Here is a 26,049-nt window from a genome sequence, read left to right as displayed (position 1 = left end):
GCAGCAGAGGAAGTGCTGACCCAATAAACGGCGCGTTCCGACGTCAGAACGCGCCGTTTATAAGGATATAATTTACAGTCTGGTCCCATAGGGAAATGACCAGACTGTAGATTATATACGGATTAGCACACACTCAATATTATGCAGTTGGGGAGCTTACCCCATTTATTACATCACCAAAAGTATCAACATTTCGAGGGGCTACACCCTACCTTCGTCAGGATGAAGGGAGGGTGTATCCCCCCCGAAGTTAACTTTAAGTATTTTGTACTTATATGGCTAATTCTAAGCAACTTTTCAACTGTCCTTCATTTTTTCTTTTTTATAGTTATAGTATAATTATTTTCCTTCATCAGACTGTTTCCAGCTTTCAAATGGGGGTCACTGATCCCATCTGAAAACACATGCTCTATAAGGCTACAATTTACTGTTATTGCTACTTTTTATTACTCATCTTTTTATTCAGGGCCTCTCCTCTACATATGCCAGCCTCTTATTCATAGCAATGCATGGTTGCTAAATTAATTTGGATCCAGAAATTGCAAGCTGGAGAACGTAAAACGCTAAATAACTCAAAAACCACGAATATTAAACAAAATAAATCTAACTGGAAATTATCTCTCACTCTCTACATCATATTAAAATTTCATCTAAAGGTGAACAACCCTTTTTAACGTTTCATTGAGAAGCTTAGCTGCTTTAGTAACTTGCACTAGGGCAGTAGTAGGACAGTGTGGGTAATGGTTTGATGGTAACGACTGACCCTTTCCACATAACACTTGCAATTTCACCTTGGTAAGGGAATATTTAAGAATGCATTTTTATATGTGTTATTTATTATTGTTTATGGATAAAACTTGGCAGGACACTGCTATATGATCTCTGTATCTTAGGTATTTCAATTATTTAAGGGCTTTAGTTTTATGTGCCAAAAAGAGAGATTCTCTAATTCATGTTATTTGGTGTGCAGAAAGATTTCCAGTAATACCCAACATGCATACGATTGATGTGCGGGCTGGCTCAGAGGGGTGGGCATAGGTCTATAAATAGAGGGTACTGAGTTGGCCGGACTAGTTAGGGTTGTGAGGGGGAGGGTTTCCTCGACCCACACATCACTAATGCACATCTTCAAAATCATAAGAATTAATTTTAAATTTACTGAACATGGCCAAATGTTAAAAGGCTTCATGTAAAATGATTGCCTCATTTTTTCCATGACTGGTATCTTCCAGAAGCTTTGCACTAGCTAAAAGCTGGGATTGAAGGGAACCAGGAATTTTTTTTTTTTTAGCTGGCATGGTGAAAAATATAATCAGCACTGTCAATAACATAAAATTGTTAGGGTACTTAAATAGGAAATATCATCTATTATGAAACCTATATAAATTAATACAAGCTTTAGTTTTCAAACTGAAACAGGTACTCTTCCAGTATTTTCACCATCCATTACAAAATGCCCTTGCTGATGAAAATCAACCCTATAGCAGGATGCTGCCACCATATAAAAAAAAAAATGGGCCCAAATCACTAGTGAACGGTCTAGAAAAAATCATCGCTGCAAACGGTATTGAAAATGTAAGCCATTACAGGTATGCATCTAGATGAATTGGACACAAAGCGGAATTTGCATTATTTCTGCTACTGGCTGAAAGTCTTCTGTGCCTATTATTGTAGCTTGCAGAGGGAACCCTGGAATTACCAGCAAAAAAGAAAGCTACCTGCTGAAGGGGCATGCTCTCAAAACACTGTTGATCTTTTAAATGACATGGTAAACACTAGGGGCTTGTTCCCTGTTAGCAATTGCCTTTGAATGTTTTTTTGAATGCAGTGAATCCACTATTTGATGAGAGATTGAACCGAATCCTGAACCAAATCCGAAACCTATTTGCATATGCAAATTAGGGTCAGGGAAGAAAAAAGTGGGGAAAAAAAATCTTCTTTTGTGATGAAAAGTCACATGATTTCGCTATGCAAATTCGGATTCGTTTCGGCCAGGCACAAGGATTCACCAGAATCCGAATCCTACTGAAAAAGGCAGAATCCTGGCCGAATCCCCAACTGAATCCTGGATTCGGTGCATCTCTATTTTAAAGAAATAAAAATATAATGCAGTGCTGCCCTGCACTAGTAAAACTGCTGTGTTTGCTTCAGAAGCATTACTGTTTATGTAAATAAGCTGCTGTGTAGCAATGGGGCAGCTATTCAAAGGAGAAAAGGCTCAGGTTACACAGCAGATAGCAGATAAGCTCTGTAGAACATAATGGTGTTATCTGTTATCCACTATTTAACCTGTGCCATTTAGCCTTTTTCTATTTCCACCATTGCTACACAGCAGCATGTTTATATGAACTATAGTAGTGTTTCTGAAGTAAACAGATCAGTTTTACCAGTGCAGGACAACACTACATGATATTTTAATTACTTTAAAGGGTTGTTCACCTTCCAAACACTTTTTTCAGTTCAGTTGTTTTCAGATTGTTCCCCAGAAATAGACTTTTTTTCAATTAGTTTCCATTATTTATTTTTTACTGTTTTTCCAAAATCTAAGTTTAATGTTGTGTCCCTGGTGTTTTAGTCTAGCAACTCAATAATTCAGGTGCAGATTCTGAACTGTTACAATTTTGCAACATTTAGTTGATACATTTCTCAGCAGCATCTCTGGAGTATTAGCAACTATTGTATCAATTCTAACAGCTGACTAATGAAACCCAGAGATTCTGCTCAGCAGGGACAAAGATAAGAAATGTATCGACTAAATGTATCAATTTAGAACAGTTTACAGGGTCGGCGACCCCCCCAGCTGCTTTAGAAGGTGAAAAATGACACTTTACACTTATATATTAGAAAAAAGGTGACACATAGAAAATAGAAAGTAATTGGAAAAAGTCATTATTTCTGGTAATCTATCTGAAAACAACTGTTTGAAGGTGAACAATCCCTTTAAAACACTTTCATTTTTTGGTGTTACTGTTCCTTTAACAAGTTCTAATAAAAAGTTGTAGCAAACATAATTCCAGTATCTGGGCTTCCTGGTACAATATATTGTAATTAAATATCACTGTATTGTGGATATGAGTAAATCCTGTGCTTTTTGCAAGGTTAGAACAGATTCTATTTCCTTATGTGAGAATATACCATTGCATAGTTTCCCATTCTCTTTCTAATGAAGCTTATCTGTTACTTTCTCCTAATCAGAACAAGTGATACACATTCCTAAAATGCACTTAAATTGTTTCCAGCTCTGAAATGTCAGTTTGCTTTGTGTATTCAGTGGGCATGTATAATAATATAGCCTAGCCTATATATATTACTTTATGCATTTCAATGGTAGTTTTATATGCACTGCATTCTATGTACCAAAAAGTGAGTGCTTCACAAGTCTGACACCAGTGGTGCCTTATCATACTGATATATCAGGCTGAGAATTGAGATGACATGTACATAGTAAGCTCCCACTAACCATGCACTCAAGATTAATATATGTGGTTAACTAAATGCTGATATTTAGCAAAATCAAGATTATTATATGTGGTTAACTAGATGCTGATATTTAACAAAATGGTAGCCTTTACTAAAATGCATTTGCTTCATCAGCGTGTCCTTCCCTTTTAATACTTATGTGTTATTTCTGGAGAAAATGGCTGGTTCTCTCTATTGGTCACACAGACAAAAATGTACTGCCTATTGTAAAACATAAAGATATTAGAAGTCACTAAATTTCATTGCTTACGGGATAATGTGAAAGTTGCGAAAGATGTTTCAGGACTCCATACTGCTTTTAAATTAAGCAGTAATTGTTCAGTGATGCAACTTACAGGAGGCATATAACTTACTGTAAAATTGCTTATAGGGCTATCATTTTTGCAGTTCACATTATTTATTTTAGATTTCATAATATCAAAAGTTTTTACACTGCTAATATCCTGATTATGCTAGCTAGCTAGGAGAGTTTGAACTGCTTCGTAGAATCTGTAGAATCATGAAGACAGGTGTGAGATAACCTAAAAAACTAAACAAATAAAAAGCAAACCAAATAGATCCCAAATTGCTTATGGAATCATTGTGCTTTGTAGATTTAGCCTAATGTCACATAAGGAATATTCTCTGTTTGGTGTTTTTTAGAGCTGGTGGAAAAGCATCTCAGTCCTCTACTGTTGCTTCCCCTTCACTCAAATAGGAAATGCTGGGTGTTATCACATCATGTATTTGTATTATAGTTACTTACTCTGCAGCCACTAGATAGACTGCAGCCACTAGATGTCTCTCTGGTGCTACAAATCATGAAATTAGACATGATGTGTTTACTGTTTTGCTCGTTTGTGCTTTCTAAATGTTTAACCTTGAAAATATAATTTGCCTTAGCCTCTCCTTCACATTCTTACAGTCGCCTTTTTAGGAGCTATGCAATTTTGCAGTTAGTTATTCGGTTTAGAACGAAAACTAGATCTATTTGATTTTTTTTTTTTTAAAAAAAATTCAATCAATTTGAGTTTCCGGGTTTAGCGAACTTGCAGAATCAAGTTTTTCCATTTTTCCATTCAAATTTTTTTCATAAATAAGGAACCATTTGAGATGTGAGTTCATTCAAGTTATAAAAAAAAAAACTCTAACATTCAACCTTTTGTAAATAGCCCCCAAAGTGTTGGATTTAAAGACTTGGAGTTTGCTGAAAAACATGCATGTATCTTATTTAAGAAAAAACTCAAACGGAAAAAACTTGATTCAGCAAGTTCCGGGTTAACAACCCGAAAGCTAGAATTGATCAAGTTTTTGGGAAAAACCCTCAAAAAAGAAAAAAAAAATGAACATCATGGAGGCTATTAACATTTTCAAATGGTTCAAGGGACCTCTGCCATTGACTCCTACATTACAATGACAGGATTTAGATGGCGTAGTTTGGATTCAAGCTATATCAAGGGTCAGGGTATAATAATAACCCAAATAATTGATTTTTGCCCAAAAAAAAACCTTGAAAACTTGAATTTTCAAGGAAAACACAACTCAATCCATAATAAATCTTCCCCTAAATCTCGAAAAATCAGTTTTTAACCTGAAAATGTGTGAACAAAAAAAAAAATAACCTTGAAAACTCGAATGTTCATGGAAAACACAACTCAATGCCCCTTAACAATGATCTAGTCAAACTTTATAAAATAACTTTTTAAAATAACTTTTGTTTCACCCCAAGCAACATCTTAACTGGTAGGTAAAGCTAATTCTATGTAAGCAGAATAGCAAAGAGAGTCTGGGTGAGCCTGCTTGTTCTTTTGAAAATACAATGGTAGGCCAAGTCTCTTAAAGCAAAATTTACTCATAGTGAAGAACTAAGCTTGTTGCTGGCAGGTGCCTTCCATTCAGTGCAAAGCAAAGTAATGTGATTCTCCATTCTTATGACAGCAGGTTTATTAAATGAGTCTTCGGCTACCTTGTAAATAGCAATGGCACATGCCTTTAAGTGTGAGTCATCTCAAGCTTTCGTGCATTTGTCCCCCCCCCTTTTTTTTTTTACAGACACCTTGCGTCAGCAGCTCACTTATCTTGTCTTGAATGACGCATTATGCTAGCCCAGCGTAGCTGCAATATGACTTGAGAATAACTTCTGATTACGACCCCATGTTAAGATAAAAGCTACTTCTCTTTTTTAACAGGCTTAGAGGTCAAGAGATTTGCAGGCAGAGCACATATACCAAATGCATGCAGACTGCTTGGCACTTTTTATGTGGAGCTTAAACCACAGTTTATTGTACATTTTCCAGAATGACTGTCTTTTAATTTTTTTTCCACTTTTACAAGATTCCTTAAAATTTTTTAGCTTTTCATGTAAAAAAAAAAAGGATGACGTTTGTGTTATAAAACATTAACAGTGTAATGCTAAATTTGAGTGAACCAGGAAACAGATTTCTAGTGAATAAACGGAATACGGAATAAACGGAATATATTCGCACCACCTTCTACTTTCTTCAAAACTGTGGAATGTAATCAATGTCCCTGAATGATTTTTTAAATTAATTATTATACTGTATTCCTTTTTTTAGCTTCTATCACTCCTAAATTCTGAGTCACATTTGTCAAAAAAGGCAAAAAATCCCAGGTGCTGCTGCAAAAAGTATTATCAGGATAAAGAGCACGGAGCACTCAAGGTCCTCTGTGTAGGACCGAAACGTCGACTTAAGGTGGCCATACACGGAGAGATTCGCTCGTTGGCGATGTCTATATATATATATATATATATATATATATATATATATATATATATATATATATATATATGCAATGGTTATTTTGAGTAGGAGTCTGAGTTACCATTTTACCATTATGCTGGCACCAGACGAGCAGCGACACCTGATGGGAATTGATGCCTTGCTACCTTAGGCAGTGGGCTTACACAATCACAGATTGATTATACTGTCTTCATAAGTCCTATACTCACAACGTTAGGGTCCTGAAACCTGCAAATAAGCATCTGGAGAACTGCAGTTCTAATATCCACGACATTTTAGTTAGAGGGCTATATTGTACATTAGGGCCATAGCTGATGGCATGTTTTGTTGCCTGCACTAGAGGTTTTTCCCAGTCTTTGAGGTGAACATACCCCCAAACATTGCAAAATACCATTCCCATGGAAGTCTGAATCTCCGCTGGTAAAGCGTTTGAATTGCATAATTGCTCCAGATTGCCTTCTGCCTAATTAAAATGTTTTACCAGCAGAGATTCAGACTGACTTCAATGGAAAAGTATCTTCACATTTTGTCACTCGCACTAATATCTCATCCAGGTTGGACAACAATTGTGATGATGTACTTTGTGCCACCACCATTACATGCCTCCCAACTGTCCCATTTTACGCAGGACAGTCCCGATTTGGATAGATCAGCCCGCAGTCCCGGTTTCTTGCTGAAATATCCTGCATTTCTGTTTGATCTCCTGGACTGATGCCAAAAAAAGATACAAAGTTTGCCAAATTTTGTAAAATGTTGCCTTGTTATGCACAGCAGAATTTTTCCCCACTCTTTCTGATTTTCAAATGTTGGTTGTATGCCTTTATTATCTTTTAACAGTAGCATATAGAATCCTTCTGCTAAGCTTCAAAGCCTATTACTCCTCTGCTCCTCACTGCATTTCTTCTCTTGTCTCTCTGTGCATTTACCCTCCTATTTATGTTTGTATGTTATCCTCCTGCCAACATTGTATCCCATATCTCTTACCACATGGCACATAATCTCTTTAAAATACACAAGAGCCATGAATACCCTGTAAATTATATCCTTAGAATACACAAAAGCCATGAATATCTTGTAAATTATATCCTTATAAACGGTGAGTTCTGATGTCATCAGTTATAAACGTGGAGTTCTGATGTCATTTCTGTCACATGACTCACTGAAACTTGTGTATTATAATAAAGTAACCCCAGTTGCAAAATATGAGGATATTAGAAGTTCCCTCGGAGTTCCATGACCTGTATAAAAACACTCGGCCTTCTGCCTCGTGTTTTTATATGGTCAACTCCTCGGTAACTTATAATATACTTATATTTTACAAGAGGGGGTACTTTATTCACTATATATGTATTTATTAGTGTTCTTTCTCCGTTTGTACATTTCTGTATTGCAAAAATGTTCAGTGCTGTATATGATTGTACTTGTGGCTTAGTTAAAGGTCACCTTTCATAGCAAATTGGTTCCCCCACTGGAGGTGTGGGCTAATAGAGCCTGCACTGCTGTTATGGGAAACAATTCTAATTTTGTCAGTAAATGCACCTAGAGAGCACTATACTGCTCTTACAGGTAGAAAGCTCTTGGTGTTGGCTGTCATTTTGGGGCACAGACATATGCATAATGAGAGATTGGCCCAGCTTGCTTATTATATAAATGCATGTGAAGTAGGATCGGATTCTAATAATTTAGAACTTTACTTACCCGTTAATGCCTGTTGTATTTAATAATGACTAACTGCTAATATACTCTTGCCCTCCCAATCGCCATGTGTAACCTGCTCCTCACTACAGTATTCTACACGGAATAGGATCATTCTGCTTCTCTGCTGTTGTGTGTCTTGATCATACATTTTAAAATCACTCTCTTTATAGAATTAATTTATCCCTGCCAAAATCTGCTTTATATATTAGAGCATAAGTGTTTATTTGACTTGTTGTCTATTGTACAATATATTGACTTGCAGACTTGCAGTTGCTCATTAATTCAGTAGGTCACTACTGAATGAAAAGCAATTCTTTCTAAGAAGACAGCAATAGTTTGAAAGAGTTCAGCAATATTTATCAAACATCTATTATTTGAATATATTTTACGTTGATTATATGGGTGTGTGTGTACATATATAGTTGTATATATGTATGTGTTATATATACATTTTTATGCAGATTGCAGTTTCCCCTGACCCTTGTATATTGCATCTTTGCCTCTACCCCCCATCTCATGCTATGTGTGCTGTACCCTTTTTAAGTGGCATTGATTGCAGCAAATTGCTGTAGCTGGTAGCAGCTGTCACAACACTGTGGTGATTAAGAGCAGCGCTTGTGATTTCCCGGCTGATTGCATCGATCAGACAAGGGGGTGTGAGGTTGTTTGAATGGGGGGAGAACTTCGGCTCATAACAGCATGGAAGTACTGTTCTTTTTTAATCTTTTTACTCTAGAGGATGAATGGCCTGAGACTAGATGGGAGGATTGTTTACCAAGCTCATTTGATAGCCTTTGTAAGGGAAAACCTTGTTTCTTGTACAGAAGCAAGTGTTGTGCTGTGTACATGTGGTAGGTTTATATAGATTGGAACTGAAACTAACCTTGAATAACCCAACAAGGACAAAAACAGCAGTTGTGTTTGGAGCTTCTTGGCAAACATGCTATATGGAAACACAAAACAAAACTTATATTATATGGGGTATCTTGTGTTATTAATATCTAGTGCACGGATACTTAAAGGGGTTGTTCATCTTTAAATTAACGTGTGATATTTTTAGACGATTTGCAATCGGTTCTCATTTTTTTTATTACTTGTGTTTTTTCAGTTATTTAGCATTCTATTCAGCAGTTCTCCAGTTTATAATTTTAACAATCTGGTTGCTAGGGTCCAGATTACCCTAGCAGTCATGCAGTGATTTGAAAAAGAGACCATAGTACAAATAGGAGAGGGCCAAAATAGAAAGATGAGTAATAAAAAGTAGCAACAACAATACATTTGTGGCCTTACATAGCATTTGTATTTTAAATGGGGCCAGTGACCCTCATTTGAAAGCTGTAAAGAGTCAGAAGAATTAAGCAAATAATTAAAAAACTGTAAAATAATAAATAATGAAGTCCCGTTGAAATGAAGGGATTGTGTTGAAATAAGGCTTTAGTTCCTCACATTTTTATGCAATCTTTTTGTTCAACCCACTGAATTAAAACTGAAAGTCTGCAGTTCAACTGCATCTGAGTGGTTTCATTTAAAAATCATTGGTTAAGTTGAAACCACACACACACGCTCAGTCTGCCTGGTGTCATTTCCAGTGTTTGTTGTGTGAGTGACACGTGCACCATATTCTTCAGCACAACTGAACTGTGGGGATTGATGCAGGGCACTAAGGGATCTGTGGTCCATAGGTGTTGGTAACTCGAGGGTTCCCTTGCTTCAATAGATGCAACAACGCTCACTTTGGAATGGAAGCCAGGAAGGTCTGAGCGGTGCCTAGCACAACTATACTGTACAACTAAAAGGAGCACATTTTGATGCCAGTCCCTTTAAAGGAACAGTCATGCCAAAAAATTAAAGTGTTTTAAAGGAATTACACTATAATGTACTGTTGCCCTGCACTGGTAAAACTGATATGTTTGCTTCAGAAACACAACTATAGTTTATATAAACCAGCTGCTGTGTAGCCATGGGGGCAGCTATTCAAGCACAGGATACACAGTTGATAACAGATAAGTTCTGAAGTATCCAATTGTATAATACAGATCTTATCTGTTATCTAATGTGTATCCTGGGCTTTTTCAGCTTGGCTGCCCCCATTGATTGCTACACACCAACTTGTTTATATAAACTATAGTAATATTTCTAAAGCAAACAAACCAATTTTACCAGTGTGGCATGACAGTTCATTATATTTTCATTACTTTAAAAGACTTTTATATTTTGGTGTTATTGTTCCATTATTGAAAGTGTTTTTATGAGCAACTGACTGCAGGGAGAATGCAGGGTCTGCAACTGCATTGCTGTCATACATGAATCCTAATATATTTCTAATAGCCAGTAATAATGAGTGTCCTCGTAATATTCAGCATCATGTTAGGGAATAGCTAAGTGGCTAAAGGGCAACTAAAGTCTAAAATAGAATAATGTTAGAAATGCTGTATTATGTATACTAAATATAAACATGAACTTACTGCACCAGCAGCCTAATAAGACAAATGATTTATGCTTTCAAAGTTGGCGCAGGGGGCTGTCATCTTGTAACTTTGTTAGACATTTCTGCAATATCAAGACTCGCACATGCTCAGTGTGGTAAGGGCTTCAGTTGGGAGGTTAAGCTTAGGGATCGTCATAAATTATCAAAACAGCACAAGTCAAATAATATCTGCCATAGAAGCCAATACAGCAAGACTGATTAATAATCATAATATAGAGACTGCACTGCGTCTCTGGATACAAATCTCTACAGGGAATCCAACAATGCTGCTCGAGTTCTGAGAAGTAAGGTGGGGGGGTATTAAAGTATATTGGAGATAGATTTCTTTTTCATTAAAGAAAGTAAAAATGGGATTTTATATTTTTGCCTTTACATGCCCTTTAAGCCCAAAAATAAAATGTTACTATAGACATTATGCAGTTTTAGTGGCTTTGTAAAGATAATTGCAACTGAAAGCATCATGTCTCTGTCTCTTACTATTCTCTGCCTTGTTGGTTCTGACTTTTTAAATAATGTCATGGAAGCCAGCTGATTAACAGATCTTTGATGAAGCACTCAAGGCAAATTTCTGCTACTTTGTTTCAAGAGACAGAACTAGTAGTACAGAAAGGGACAAAAAAATACTGCTTTGAATCACAATAAAATTAATAAACAGCTTAATGAATTGTAAAGTTGCTTATTTCACTGTGCAGAATTGTATTTTTGGTTTACATTCCCATTAAAAACCGTTGGTTCTACATCAAAGAAACAGTGTTTTGATTCCTTTGGCATTTTCCTGCTACACTGCTTGAGTATAGACAGGTCTCATTAATATGTTCTCTCTCATTTTCAGGAACAGAGCCCTGGCATTTCTATTTTATTAATGGTTTCCTGAACTTCAATGTGGTCTTTGTAATGGCCCTCTTTGTGTTGCCTCTGACATGGCTAATGGAACATCTACTGCAGAAAATTAACAGTAAGTATTTATTCTTTTCTACTGAAATACTGGATGCTTATATATTTTGCTAAGAAATGTATAGGGTATATTTTTCAGATTTCTAGTTGTATCAGTCACTTTAAGCAGAGTTTTTTTTTTTGCAGCTGAAATTGCAATGTCTCTCCCATTTTGTTTGTATTTGCCCAATAATAGCTTGTTTCCAGAAGTTTGTGGTTTTATTTTCCTTGGGCCCCAACTTATTGCTTTTTGCCTTATCTTGTATATACTCTCTAACCTTACAGATTAGCCACCAATTAATGAGAATTATCTGTGATGGCTATTTTGTCAGCCACCATTATTATATGCCACCTCTTGGGAAAAGTCTGGAAATGTACAATTCTGTTTGCAGAATTACAAAGTACAGGGGCATTTAGCTGTTAATAACACTTAAATAACAAAAGAATGTTTTATTTTCTTTTTCAGCAGCTCCAAATCTTGGAAGACCCTATTGGCTAACACTGGCTCCTATGTATATCTGGATTTTGATCTTTTTCAGCCAAGACCATAAAGAGGAGAGATTTCTATTTCCCATCTACCCACTCATCTGCCTCTCTGGAGCTGTAGCTCTTTCTGCCCTACAGGTGTGTATTTGGTGTAGTCATCAATCTCCTATAAATTATTTTACCCTCATGTATGCTCATATCTCAAAAAGAAAAAAAGTGAAAATAAGGAATGAATAATACTGGCTTGGGTTCTATACTGTGCTACATAAATACATAGGGATAGCTGACTCTACCAGTATATATGTAGTTACACTGGGGGCCCTGTATTTATGTAAGGCATCAGTGTATAATAGCGGGGAAATGTAATAAAATCACAGAGAAAAAAATTAAAAAAGAGAAGAATAAAAATTTTGCCATCGCTATCCTACTGTCGTGTTAGGGGCAAAAGATTTGTGCACAAGGGCAAAATTCGCAATGCAATAATTTTTCAATTAGCGACCTATATTACATTCCCTCATAGGAGCCATTGCTATGCATGTGGTGTGAAATGGGAGTAGCCATATGGAAGAAAAATTCCAGTCTGGTTTAACTTCCTGCATCAAAGTATGACAAATGGACAGGCTTAATGGAAATAAAAGCTTTAAAATAATGACTATAGAGAACAGTGCTTATACTGTTATAATGTTTTAAGTGATGCATCCATTGGGAGTAAGCTCAGGTATGTTATTATGCTTTGTAACAATGCATTATTGTTTTCAAATAATGTGTATTTATTTATGGGTTAGAAAATGATTATTGGATAATAATATCACCAGAAGTCGTAAGATGAATAATTATTTTTTAAGTACAAATTACTCCCTCAATATTCAGCCTTCTCAAAGGGGTGGCTCACCTTTAAGTTAACTATATGCTATGGAATGGCCTATTTTCAATTGGTCTTCATTATTTATTACATTTTTAATAATTTGCCTTCGTCTGCTTGTTTTTTTACAGCTTTTAGATGGTGGTCACTGACCCCATCTAAAAACAAATGCTCTGTAAGGCTATAAATGTATTGTTACATTTTATTACTCATGTTTCTATTCAGGCCTTCTCCTATTCATATTCTAGTCACTTATTCATTATTGCATAAAGGCTTAGAAACTCCCTTGTCTGAAAAACACTTCCTTTAACTTTTAGAAAAGCTAGACCAAAATACAAGGATTTTAGTGACACTTTTGCACACTCATGGCCTCTGTTTTGCTAAAAGCTGTACTGGAAATGTCATTTATTCCTTGTGATACCAACCAGTATGACTGATACTTGATAGTTCCTAATATTTAAAAATTATTTCTGGGACATGTTTTTGGTCTTGTAACTTATAATACACCACACACATGATCATTATTGTCTTCTTTATATTTCATACATTGTATTTAATGTGTATTTGGCCCTCTAACATCTAATATGGCTAATAATCTCCCCACTACATGTAAAAAGTTGTGGACATCCGAAAACAATTTGCAATGATTACTTATCTCTGTGAGGTTTAAGACCTATTCACAATGTAATTGCCATCAATCTCCTTACAAGGCTGACTATCATAGCAACCAGTTATTTGCGTAAATGTCAAAAAGGGGGATGAAAAGGAAAGTGCCTAAATGGAAGATCAGGAAATTAAACTGGCAATAACAATGACAATCCTGTCTTGTAAACTTTTCCAAATGCTTTTCAGTTGCTGGGTTCACTGACCCTAGCAACCTTAAAGAAAAATAATGCAAAAAAATAAAGGAAGAAAACTCTTTATGTTTTGCTCTTTGTGTAAAGGATTCAGTGTGGTGTTCACAGATAAAGATAGAGGGACGGGATATGTACAGACACAAATAAAATACTCTGGATCAGCGAACATACATTTACAGGTCTTGGATATATCTGAAGATATTATATAAAAGGCATACACTTGTGAAAGGAATATAATCTACTGTAACACTGTTATTAAGTGTCAATCTTTATTCTACTCCTTCCATCTGTTGCAATTTCAGTGCATTTACTGGCAGGGAATGAAGTGAGCAGAACAATCATGTCTCATTTCTAAGAGCGAAAATGCCTCCATATAATAGTCTGTTTCAAATGCTCAGTCATCTGTTGTACTCAGATGCTTTTAGGAGTTTTAAAATGGCTTTCTCATGATGGTGATGCAAAGTAAAGCCTCTTTGCATCTATGACTATATGATATGTTTATTTTATCATTTTAAAATTAAAATCAATGTATTTAAAATACTTCAGTATTCTCCCAAAGTGCTTCATAAAAAAACTGGTTTAAAAAAATATATTGAGATAGATATAGATATATATATATATATATATATATATATATATATATATATATATATATATATATATATATATATATATATATATATATATATATATATATATATAGACAAGTACAAAAGGTCCTCTGCACTCAACCCATTATCAATATACTTAAGACAGAGACATTTTGTGCATACTGCTACTGAAAAATGCCTTACCCTTTAAACAAAACAGGGATTGTTTGTCCATATATTGCAATATATTTAAGCTGGCCAACTACGTCAAAGTCATCCCATATCTGGCCAGTCCTACGCTTAATTTTCATCTGATTCATTAAGAATTCTATTAAGAATTCTATTGCTTCATTATGCATTTTACAAAGGGACTAATTTCTACCTGCAACTTACTAGCTGCTTTCAAAGTAAATCTCCCAAACTTGGCTGCCCTTTTATTAGACACCAGTGTCTAATCTCTAAGACATCTCTGTCTTAAATATATTGATAATGGGTTGAGTGCAGAGGACTCTTGTATTTGACTATTTATATTTTGTGGTCACACCCTCATTGCACCCCGCCTAATGGTTTTAAAAATTAGTGGTGAGCACAACTTTCCCTTGCTCCAAATTACGGAAAGGCCTTCTCCCATAGACTCCATTTTATCCAAATAATTAAAATTTTTCAAAATGATATTCTCTGTAATAATAAAACAGTACCGTGGGTACTTGATCCAAACTAAGATATAATGAATCCTTATTGGAAGCAAAACCAGCCTATTGGGTATATTTAATGTTGACATGATTTTCTAGTAGACTTAAGGTATGAAGATCCAAATTATGGATAATTTGTTATCCGGAAAACCCCAGGTCCCAAGCATTCTGGATAACAGGTCCCATATCTGTATGTGCAATGGAATTCATGTTTGTGGGGGGTTAGGCACCTCAAAAATGAATTTTGCTCTAGGCCAACAACAGGTGGGTAAAATCATTTTGCTCAGGAAAGACAGAATTATCTATGGAAATGTTATTCTCAGAGCTGAAATAAAGCTTTGCTCTAGAGTTATCTTCTAACTTTATCTATTGCTCACTTTCCAGCATGCTACCACTATGGCCAAAATGGAAATAAAAAAGGTTAAACAAATTCCAATAGAGCCAGTTAAATCCAGAATAGATTGGATTATGTCCCAAGAGAAAATGATGAGCATCCTCCAGGATACTCATTCGAAATTTCTAGTAGTATGGAATCCTTGGATTGAATATAGGTATGGATCGGGAATGCCAGACAATCTTTTATCATTGTAATAGTATAAAAATACTTGTTCATGTGTAAATGTAAGCAGTCGAGGTGAAATGTATAGTTTTGGACTGTTCTGTATTGGGGGTTTTTTTTTTTTTTTCTTTTTTTTTTTTTTTCTCCTCTTTAGGCACTAATAGAGATTCGATCACCATGATTAACAAGAGTTTAATAGTAAGGTCATAGAAACCCTAGAGACACGGGAGTTAGTAACATGCACCCTTTTCGGGCCTCTACTTGGGCACGAGTTTGAATCTAAGCACAAATTTTTTTTTTTTTTTTTTTCTTTCCTTTTTCACTCTCACCTTTTATTCTATCCTCACATTTAATATAGATATGGGTCAGTTATATATGACCCTCTTAAGTTGTGGTTCACTTTGCTATGATACCTATAATAATTGCTTAGGCCCCATATAACGTCATTAGATAGGGGAATACGGTAACGTCACGTTAACTTGGTATTTCACTTTTTCTGTTCCCTCCCCCCCTTTTTTTTTTTTTTTTTTTGTTTTTGTTGTAAGATTAATACTATTCTGTAATCTACAGTATTGTGTCTTGTCCTGTTATTTGTGATTTAAAATAATAAAAAGATTGAAATAAAAAAAAAAAAGGTTAAACAACAGTGGCGTAACTAGATTTTAGGGCCCCCAACAAATCCAGAGGTCATACAGTTTTACCAATATATGTTGAAATTACTTATTAATTAGGGCATCCTGGCCCCCTCTGCAGCCGCAGGGTCTGCTTCTCTGTCGTTACGTCCCTGTCAAATCTCTGTCGTTACGTCCCTGTCAAACAACTAGTAATATTGAGGCTGGGTAGGGCCAGGAGATTATCTCTGCAATTTCAAACTGTCAGTAGGGAAGTGCCAAAAGTAAGAATACAAAATTCATATCCAGAAACAACAAGAAAGTTGCTTCATCTGGTATTACTTACTCGTGGTTTCTTGCAAGTTATCACAACGGGCACTGACACAATTAGAAATAATGGGGCATCATACTACTTAGCTGGCAGTGCCCATTGCCTCTAAGGGACCCTTATTATCAGCCTACTGCCTGCCTAGATGCCCCTAAAGAGTGGGGCTTGCCACCCAAGTAGACTAGTACCTCAGTAAAAAAAAATTCTCTTCTAGAAAGGTCCTGTCTCTTTATGCCCACCCTCCTACAACCTTAGCCCTTTTCAGGACCTGCAAAAACTGGGCTGGTGCATCTGTCGGGGTACCCCACTGTAACTGGGCCCCTGTCTAGACTTCCATCTGCCCCAACACACTCATGGCAACCTTGACTTAGCCGCTTAGTAAACCGTTTAGTAGGGATGCACCGAATCCACTATTTTGGATTCGCCCGAACCCCCGAATCCTTCACAAAAGATTCGTCCGAATACCGAACTGAATCCGAATCCTAATTTGTATATGCAAATTAGGGGTGGGAAAGGGAAAACATTTTTTACTTCCTTGTTTTGCGACTAAAAGTCACGAGATTTTCCTTCCCACCCCTAATTTGCATATGAAAATTAGGGTTGGATTCGGTTCGGCCAGGCAGAAGGATTCAGCCTTAAGGTCCCCATAGACGCGACGATTCTTCTTGCCGAACGACCGATTTTAGGGAAGTCCGACCAATCCTTCGAAATTATCGTGCGGTTAGTGGTATTCGAACGATCGTACATCTTACGATTTTTCGGCCGACATCTGTCGGGAAATTGATCGGCCAGGTCAAAAAATCTTTGTCGGCCCCAGTGCAATCTCTCTATGTTTGCAGGGCCAAGCAGGCAGCTCCCCTTTGTTTTCCTGCCAAATTGGTCTTTTTAGTTGATGGTAAATTCGTACGATCGTACGATCGTTCTGAGAAGATATTGGTCTCACGATCAGGATCTGATCTTTTAAAAATCTCAACATCTATGGCCAGCTTTATCCGAATCCTGCTGAAAAAGGCCAAATCCCGAATCCTGGATTCGGTGCATCCCTACCGTTTAGTAACATCGGTTTATTTAGCAATTTTAATTATGGACCCAGAGTTTCTCTATACTTCATATACTGTAAATATTTGTTTTTGGCTCTTTTGTCATGTGTTACATTTAAGATCGTTGTTATCTATATAGCGGTCTTCTTTCAGTTTATTTCCATTGTTTCTTGTTTCAGTTCATTTTTCCACCACTAGATGGTAATACTGTACCAGTTAGTGTGTACATACAGTATAGTCCCTTTGGGCTATTTGGGTTCATTTTTATCTGAAGAAGCCGCTTTCCCACAGAGCTGAGATATCACATAAATCATTTTGTATCTTTTCATTGCTATCTGAAATGATTGGAGTCACAGAAGTGGGAGTAAAAATCCTGGTGGCTTACGATCTCCATCGTCACCTTAAGGAGATCCTCAGCTGGAAAGTGGCAGAGGCCACATATCCCTTATGTATTTGGTGAACTCTGCCATTGGACATACCTTTTATAATTGGGCCATTGACATGTGTGATTGATCACTCACAATCTGATTTTTCAGCGCCTATGAACTGTATGTGTGTGGACAGCTTCAAGCCAAACTCTCTCACCGAATTTCACTTCCCGGGTGCTTGGCCAAATTCATGTGTATAAATGCTCAAAAGCATTCCGGTTTTTGTTAGGATTATCAGAAAATATTTGTCACATCACTGTGCCTCCAACCTTTCAGCCCACATTGGGGCCTTTATCAAGGATATATATATATATATATAATATATACACACACACACAAGAGCCATGAATATATCCTTAAAGACAGTGCTTAGTGATGATATCATCGTTTATAATCGGTGCTTAGTGATGTAATTTCTGTCACATGACTTACTGAAACTTGTGTGTCATAATAAAGTACCCCCTGTTGCAAAATATGAGGATTTTAGAAGTCACCTTTGAGTTCTTTGACCTGTATAAATACACTCAGCCTTTGGTCTCGTTCTTTTATATGTCCATGGAACTCCTCGGTAACTTATAATATCCTTATATTTTACAATAGGAGGTACTTTATTCACTATATGTGTATATATATTTATATATACGTATATCTATGTATGTAGAAATATTTCATGAAAGCATGTCCTGCATACACTGTAAGCTTATCCTCTTTCTTTATTATCTCTTTCAAGGAAAATAAATGCAAGATAATACATACTCATGAAAAATGTATTTTTATTTTTCAGATAAATAGCCTAAATTCAAAGTTGCCTATGCATGCACAGATAAAATTGTTTCATAAGAAACAATCTTCTAGTATATGGTGCATCAGCAGATAATTAAGTAAAGAGGAAATTATAGTATAGTATGTTGGATAGTGCACCTTAAGTTTTGCATGGGTGCTTGTCGCATTTCAAAGGGCTGCCGATATACCATCGCCATTCAGAGGGACCCTAACATTTTAAAAAAATGAATTTAGCTTCTAGGTTGTCTATATACACAAAGTCAGACAATCAAAGGTCACTTCAAACACTTTGATCTTCTACCACCTCCTGTATCCTTTCACTATGTCAGAGGTAGGACATGGTTAAACAAAACCCTGTTTTTTCCTGTGTTGTTATATATTTTTTTTTAACCTGTGAAAATATTAGGGAAAATGTTTCCTGCCTTCAAGGAATCATCTGTTCATCTATTCTACATCCCAAAGGTAATTAACCTTTACCTAATGTTTATTTTTAATAAAATTGCAATCTTAACACCTACGTTTTTTCCCTATAGAAATGCTACCACTTTTTGTTCCAACGGTACCGCTTAGAGCATTACACTGTATCTTCGAATTGGCTAGCTCTAGGGACTGTTGTGCTTTTTGGCCTCCTATCCATCTCCCGTTCAGTAGCCTTGTTCCGAGGTGAGTGTACTAGAACGCTGTTTCGTAATTAATGTGTCACAATTTTAGAACTTTCCTTTGTATTGGATGGAAGTCAGCTACAGACTGAGCCCAGAGTGTTAGCCCAGTGGCCAAAACCTTTTTAGCTGGTAAATTGGGTTTTGGTGCTGTACTAGTGGAGCTGCAGGATTTAACTCCCTGCCTCCCAGTTGCTAGGGATTGATACGTTTCAGAATGAGTTGACAAATTGTTGAGTGGAACAGGTTATTAAAGGGGTGGTTCATCTATAAGTTAACTTTTAGAATGTTAAAGAATGGCTAATTTTAAGCACCTTTTTAATTGGCCTTCATTTTTTCTTTTTTTGAGTTTTTGAATTATTTGCCTTCCTCTTCAGACTGTTTCGAGCTTTCAAATGGGGGTCACTGATCCCATCTAAAAATAAACAGTGCTCTGTAAGGCTACACATGTATTGTTATTGCTACTTTGTATTACTCCTCTTTCTATTCAGGCCCTCTCCTATTCATATTACAGTCTCTTATTCATATTAATGCATGGTTGCTAGGGTAATTTGAACCCTAGCAACCAGATTGCTGAGATCGAAAACTGGAGAGCTGCTGAATAAAAAGCTAAATAACTCAGAAACCACAAAATAATAAAAAGTTAACTCAATTGCAAATTGTCTCGGAATATCACTCTCTACATCATACTAATAGTTAATTTAAAGGTGAGCAACCCCTTTTACGTTGTACAGAGTCAAAGAAAATGTCGTAGGTACTGTACGTTTCCATACAGAAAGTTGGACAGAGACAGCCATGAGGGGAGGTGAAACTTTGCCTGTGGTGTGCATTTGGATAGTTAATAACAATGGGCAAACACAGCACATATGGTGTTATACTATTTTAGTGTGAAAAATACTGTTATATCCTTATATATGGTGTTAAGTTATGTCATTGGTTATAATCAGTGCCTAGTGATTTCATTTCTTGAATCAATTAAAGTCCCCCTGTTGTAAAATATGAGGGTATTAAAACTCACCTTAGAGTTCCATGGCCTGTATAAAAGCCTTGTGCCTTTACAGGATCATAGAACTCATCAGTGACTTATAATATCTTTATACTTTACAAAAAGGCTACATTATTCCCTATATATTTGAAATGTTTAGGAATTATAAATTCCCTGTGTTACCTAAATGCAGTTATAGGTGCAACAGATGTGGATGTTAGTTTTACATTTGATAGGGGGCTTGGTGTGGTATACAAATATTACATTGGAACTTTATAAGATTCAATGAAATTCATGTATGGATAATTTGTTATGTTGATAAACATGCCACATTGAGGATGTGGAACTCATTTTTCATAGAACTTTGCAAATGACATGAGTTAAGTAAAAAAGATAATCCTCAGGGAAGCGTAATTTAAATTGTGATATTCCTTGATTTTGCAAGTAATAACGACTGTAGAAAAATGTAAGAGATTATCACATGGATTTTAACTTGTGAATTTATTGAAGCTTAGATAAACTTGATTGCCACGTTGATCAATATAATTAATGCAATATTGTATTTCTTTCCAGCCTCAGCAATATTACCTCTTTTTAGTTTAGCACACTGATAATTTTTATTTTATATAGGGTACCATGCACCCCTAGACCTATATCCTGAATTTCACCAAATTGCCGGGGATCCTACTGTGCACACGGTTCCAGAGGGGAGAACTGTTAATGTATGTGTAGGGAAGGAATGGTATCGTTTCCCTAGCAACTTTCTTCTTCCAGATAAGTGAGTTTGCCCTTAACCCCAAAAAAAAGTCATGACGTTATTTTCCCAGGCACCATTTTTGCCATTCAGATAAGTCTTTTATAAATGAATTTCATTATTGAGTTCACTTTTAGTACCTTATTGAATGACTTTTCAATTGATGTTATATTTTACAGTTTCATAATTATTTTCTCTGGGAGGCATACATTTTATTTGTATTTTATTTATTATCTTTCTATTAAAGCCAAATAATAAAAAATTAACATAACTGCAAATTGTTTCAAAAATGGGCTTGCTGAAATGTTTTTGCAAAACCTTAACATTTATTGGTGAATACATTTAGTTTCTATCTTTTCATTATTCATGTTTACTGCTTCTTACTTTTCTTGTTTAGTTGGCAGCTCCAGTTTATTGAATCAGAGTTTAGAGGCCAACTACCAAAACCTTTTGCTAAAGGGACACGAGCAACGAGAATCATTCCCAAGGACATGAATGACCAGAATCGAGAGGAAAGATCTAGATATGTAAGTGGGCAAGGTTTTTTTTGTTTGAATGCAAGTGTTTTAGCTACATAAAGCACGAATACTGTCATGTTATTTAAGTATTTCAGTGCAAGTTATTCATTTCCAAATCTTTCTTTATTGATTTTGACAAGGAAATAAACAGGGTAATACAGTATACTTTCTTGTGTTATACATATTTCTTTATACATTTCCTGGTACACCTTTCAAGGTAGGGGGGGATATTAGTATGGGAAGGGACTGGGGTAGAGGCAGTGCAAGTTATTAAAATGCGTTCACTTGGAGGTAGTTTTTCAATGGTAAACTGTAATCTGCCATTTTGATAAATTCCTACTGGAATGCATTCACCTAATGCTGTGCGAGCTGTGTGTGGTAGTTGGCTCACCAATTGAGGTACAAAAGATTACCTTTGTGGACAGATTTTGTGTCCGTGTGGCACTGGATGCACATAGGTCTAAGTAAAATACAATTCACCAAATGGTTTGGTGCTCCTTGGGGCTCATTTATAAACACTGGGCAGTAACCCAGCTGCGGGTTGAACAGTGAAAGCAATGATCTGTTTGGTTGCCATGGGTAACTGCCCAGGTTTAAATTTGGCCAGTATTTATAAATGAGCCTCCTCAAGTTAGAGATTAAGGGAGCTAGCATACGGGCAGATTCCGAACAGCCTTCTCTGTGCCTGCCTCCTGCTATAATGACAAAATGCCAGCGCCAATGCACTTGCGGCAATTTGATTTCTGAAGTCGCCCAAACTTGCCTCACGAAGAAACTTCGGGCAACTTCAGAAATCGAAGCTCTGCGAGTGCATTGGTGCTGGCATTTCGTCATTATAGCAGACGGCAGGTACGGGGAAGGCAGTTTGGGGAGATTGTCGCCCGGTTGGCGACTAAATCTCCCCAAATCTGCTTATGTGCTTGAGGCCTTAGAGGTTTAGAAATGTTGGATGCAAGGTTTTTTTTTTTTTTTTAGCTCAAAATATCAACTCCCTCAGCAACAAGGTAAACTAATGTGTAGTCGCACTACAGAACCATCTTCATTTCGGTTTCCCTAGTCACAGGAGCTCTAGTGAGCGAAGCAGGTGGTAGATAATTGTTATAAATTGTAATCAACATGTTGAGGAAGTAATGCCTAATCCAAGCAATCGGGACATGTGTTAAAAGTTATTGTAATCCTGTTGAGGATTTTCAGAAGTCAATAAATTAGTTGCTTAATAAAGAACTTTATTGAGTATTCTTGCGTTTAAAGGAAGCCAGATTACTCTCTTTTCTATTCTTTCAAAACCTACTAGATAATACATTGTTACAAGTCGGTGTTGTGTGCTAGGAGTTTCAAAGAGCATTTACTTTCAGAGAAGTTGTCTTAGTAGTGAACACTAATTATTATTTTTAAAATGGATAATGCAGGATGTGGGTAGTTTGGAGAAACATTTTTACTAATTTTGGAAAAAGTGATGTGGATGCATAGAAAAGTATAATAGTTACTCTCTTCATTTTCTCTTTCAGGGGTGGCTTTTTGCCTCCTCTAATAAATTGGCGCAGTGCTCCTGGCTGTTCACGTTCATATTGGAACAATGCAGTCTACTTTGGTCCTAGCCTTAAATGGTAGTCAGGGTGTGCTGGCTTTTTTTAAAATCATGTAAAGAGAAACTGTCATCACACTAACAGCCATTATCGCGCCTATAGGCAGAAACACATTAGGGTTAAAGAACATAACTGTCCTTTCCATGGCTTATTAGGAAACATTCCTATATTATTATGCTTTTAACCTTTCTCCTCACTGACAGCACCATACCTTCTTTCATCTGAGCTGTGTTGCAAGTTGTCTGGTAACCTATAACCTGTCAAGATCAAAGAAGCTGACATGGAAATATATAAGGGGAGATAAGAGACCTCTGCAGTTTTCTTCTCTACTTCCAGCGCCGGATTTACATAGCAAGTGCCCCTAGGCCCGCTGCTGTTCGTTGCCCTGTCCTCTCCCTTTTATTCAATCAAATTTTCATTTGAGCGATGAGCAATGGTGATTGGTGTACAGAAAATCTTAAAAACTATGTTATCTCCTGCACCTCCCAGTGTTTCTGAACCAATGTGGGTGTGGTTGGGCAGCATGCCGCCCCTAAAATCCTGCCACCCTAGGCCCAGGCCTTGGGGGCCTCTCCACAAATCCAGGCCTGTCTACTACACCACATCAATGGAAGAGTATAGCAATATATCATGCAAGAAAGCATGTCAGATAAGGAAGGAATGCAGTAAGTGAAAAGCCAGGACAAAGTCATCTTTAAGGGGCAGATTTATTAAGGATTGAGTTGTTTTTTTACACTAAAATGCAAGTTTTCAAGGTTATTTTTTTGGTCTAAAATCTATAAAACAACTCAGGTTTTTAAAAAAAAAAAAAAGAAAAGAAAAAAACTCAAATTTTTTTTTTCGAGATTTATTATACCTTGGCCCTGGAAATAGCTTGAAACCGAAAATACACCATCTAAAACCTGTCGAGGTCATGTAGGAGTCAAGCAGAGGTCCATTGAACCATTTGAAGATGTTAATAGCCTTCATGATGTTTTAGGTTTTTTTGGAAGGTTTTGCCTATTTTTTTTTCGTTGAAAACTCAATCAATTTGAGTTTCCGGTTGTTAACCTCAAACTCGCTTTTCGATTTGAGTTTCTTCTTAAATTAGAAACCATGAGTTCATTCTAGGTATAAAAAAATCAAAAATTTGACCTTTGATAAATAACCTCCTAAATGTGGATGCTCCTTCCTGGAAATCAGGAGAAGCATCCAGAATCTGGAATCTCCCTTGCTATGTTTCTGGAAGGGGTAGGAGGACTGTATAGAAATGAATTAGGGAGCTTTTTCAGCAGGTTGCATTTCCTAATCTATACACTAAAATAATTAAATTGAGCAGCAACAATTTTAACATTTTCCTTTTTTATTTTTTACATTAATAAAAATAACTGCTCATTAATGCAGGTGGGTGCAAATGATTTGGTGACATCAGGGAACGATCGTTACTTGCTGCGTAGTCGGAAATAGAAAAGAATTTTGCCTGATTAAGGAGTGAGTCAGGTCTGCAAATAGAAATGCAGAAATGTAGGGTCTACTTCTGATTGAAGGCTGACAGATTACCAAGAATATTCTCAGCATGAGCAACACTTAAACTATATAAAAAAATTTTTTAGCATGGACATCATGACAAATTAACCGCACAATTGGAGGAAAATAGTTATGCATTAAAGGCTAATTATACTAATCAGGAACATTTCTACTATTTATATGTAAGGCAATAAATTTCCAACACCAATCTCTGTCACTCCACATGAAATATATTTGCATGGCACATAGAGTGACAAGAACAAGTATTTGCCTTTGTATTAAACATGTACTCTATCTTGCTTAGAATTACATTTTCTTTTTATTATGCAAAGAAAAAATAAATAATAAATAAAATAATCTTTTTTAAAGGGGTTGTTCACCTTTAAATTATTTTTTAGAATGATGTAGAGCGTAGTTTTATTTTTTTATTATTTGTGGTTTTTGAGTCATCTTTATAGTCAGTAGCTTTCCAATTTGTAATTTTAGCAATCTGATTGCAAGGGTCCAAATTACCCTAGCAACCATGCATTGATTTGAATAAGACACTGGAATATGACTTGGGGCAGCTGGGAAATTGACAATATGTCTAGCCCAATGTCAGATTTCAAAATTGAATATAAAAAAATCTGTTTGCTCTTTTGAGAAATGGATTTCTGTGCAGAATTCTGCCGGAGCAGCACTATTAGTAACTGATGCAGTTTGAAAAAAAAAAATTTCCCCTTTAAAAAAAATTTTTTTTGCATCATCTGCTACTTTTATGTTACAAAGTAAACTAATCCTGTGTAAAGTATCTTTCAATTCTGCTTTTTGTTTTCTAAAGCAAAGAGTTTAAAGTGTCTTGGCCAAGGTCAAAGGAACATGCTGTATAAATACATCAACATCAGTGATTTAAGGACTTGTTTTTGAGTGGCACACTAAAGGTTAATGTTCAATGAATAAAACATCTCTTAACAATGGTTATATAGATTTCTATCCTCACTATTTCCTCCTGCCAAGGACTGGCTTGGATAATTGTAGTATGTTATTACAAGAAATACAGCTAATGAGACTTTAAAAAGATTGCTGGTAGGGACAAAGGAGAAGAAAGTACCAATCTGAATTTTTGGCCTGCAGTACTGATTTATAAACCAGCCTTTGTTTTTTTTCCTCGCTTGCTTTGCCATTGTCAGCCTAATAATGTTGCACGCATCCCATCTTCCTGAGCCCGTATTCCTAAAGGGTGGGTAGGACACAGAGGAAGGGGGAAGCGTGGCTTGTTACCATTCTATTCAAGACTTGTCTTCAAAATGTAGGACTGAGCACTGCATGCTGCCATCAGCAGCACATTCAGGAGAAATCAGCACGGGCTACAGCTCTGAAAAGCTCGTCAGCTCTATTGTCGGAGGCTATTAGAGGCATGGTGTAGATTGGATCAACGGGGAAGGAGAGCGAGAAGTAATAATAACCTGCTCTTTTTGGCTTGAGA

General features: G+C 36.3%; 1 protein-coding gene across 2 annotated transcripts in view; it reads left to right on the top strand.

The window, feature by feature from the left end:
- alg9.L (ALG9, alpha-1,2-mannosyltransferase L homeolog) overlaps positions 1 to 26,049 on the top strand; it is a 72,973-nt gene that overhangs the window by 16,401 nt on the left and 30,523 nt on the right. Inside the window, exons 8-12 of one of the 2 annotated variants that reach the window (XM_018225912.2) lie at positions 11,240 to 11,362; positions 11,810 to 11,964; positions 19,110 to 19,239; positions 20,851 to 20,998; positions 21,372 to 21,501. In XM_018225912.2, coding sequence (XP_018081401.1) covers positions 11,240 to 11,362; positions 11,810 to 11,964; positions 19,110 to 19,239; positions 20,851 to 20,998; positions 21,372 to 21,501 — 686 coding nt within the window. Of the gene's footprint in view, positions 1 to 11,239; positions 11,363 to 11,806; positions 11,965 to 19,109; positions 19,240 to 20,850; positions 20,999 to 21,371; positions 21,502 to 26,049 lie in introns of both variants that reach the window. The other variant, XM_018225911.2, reaches the window with a different exon arrangement.

The sequence above is a fragment of the Xenopus laevis genome, chromosome 7L (assembly GCF_017654675.1).
Source record: "Xenopus laevis strain J_2021 chromosome 7L, Xenopus_laevis_v10.1, whole genome shotgun sequence".
Taxonomy (NCBI): domain Eukaryota; kingdom Metazoa; phylum Chordata; class Amphibia; order Anura; family Pipidae; genus Xenopus; species Xenopus laevis.
Note: the sequence above shows the minus strand (reverse complement) of the source record. Positions and strands in the feature narration are given on the sequence as shown.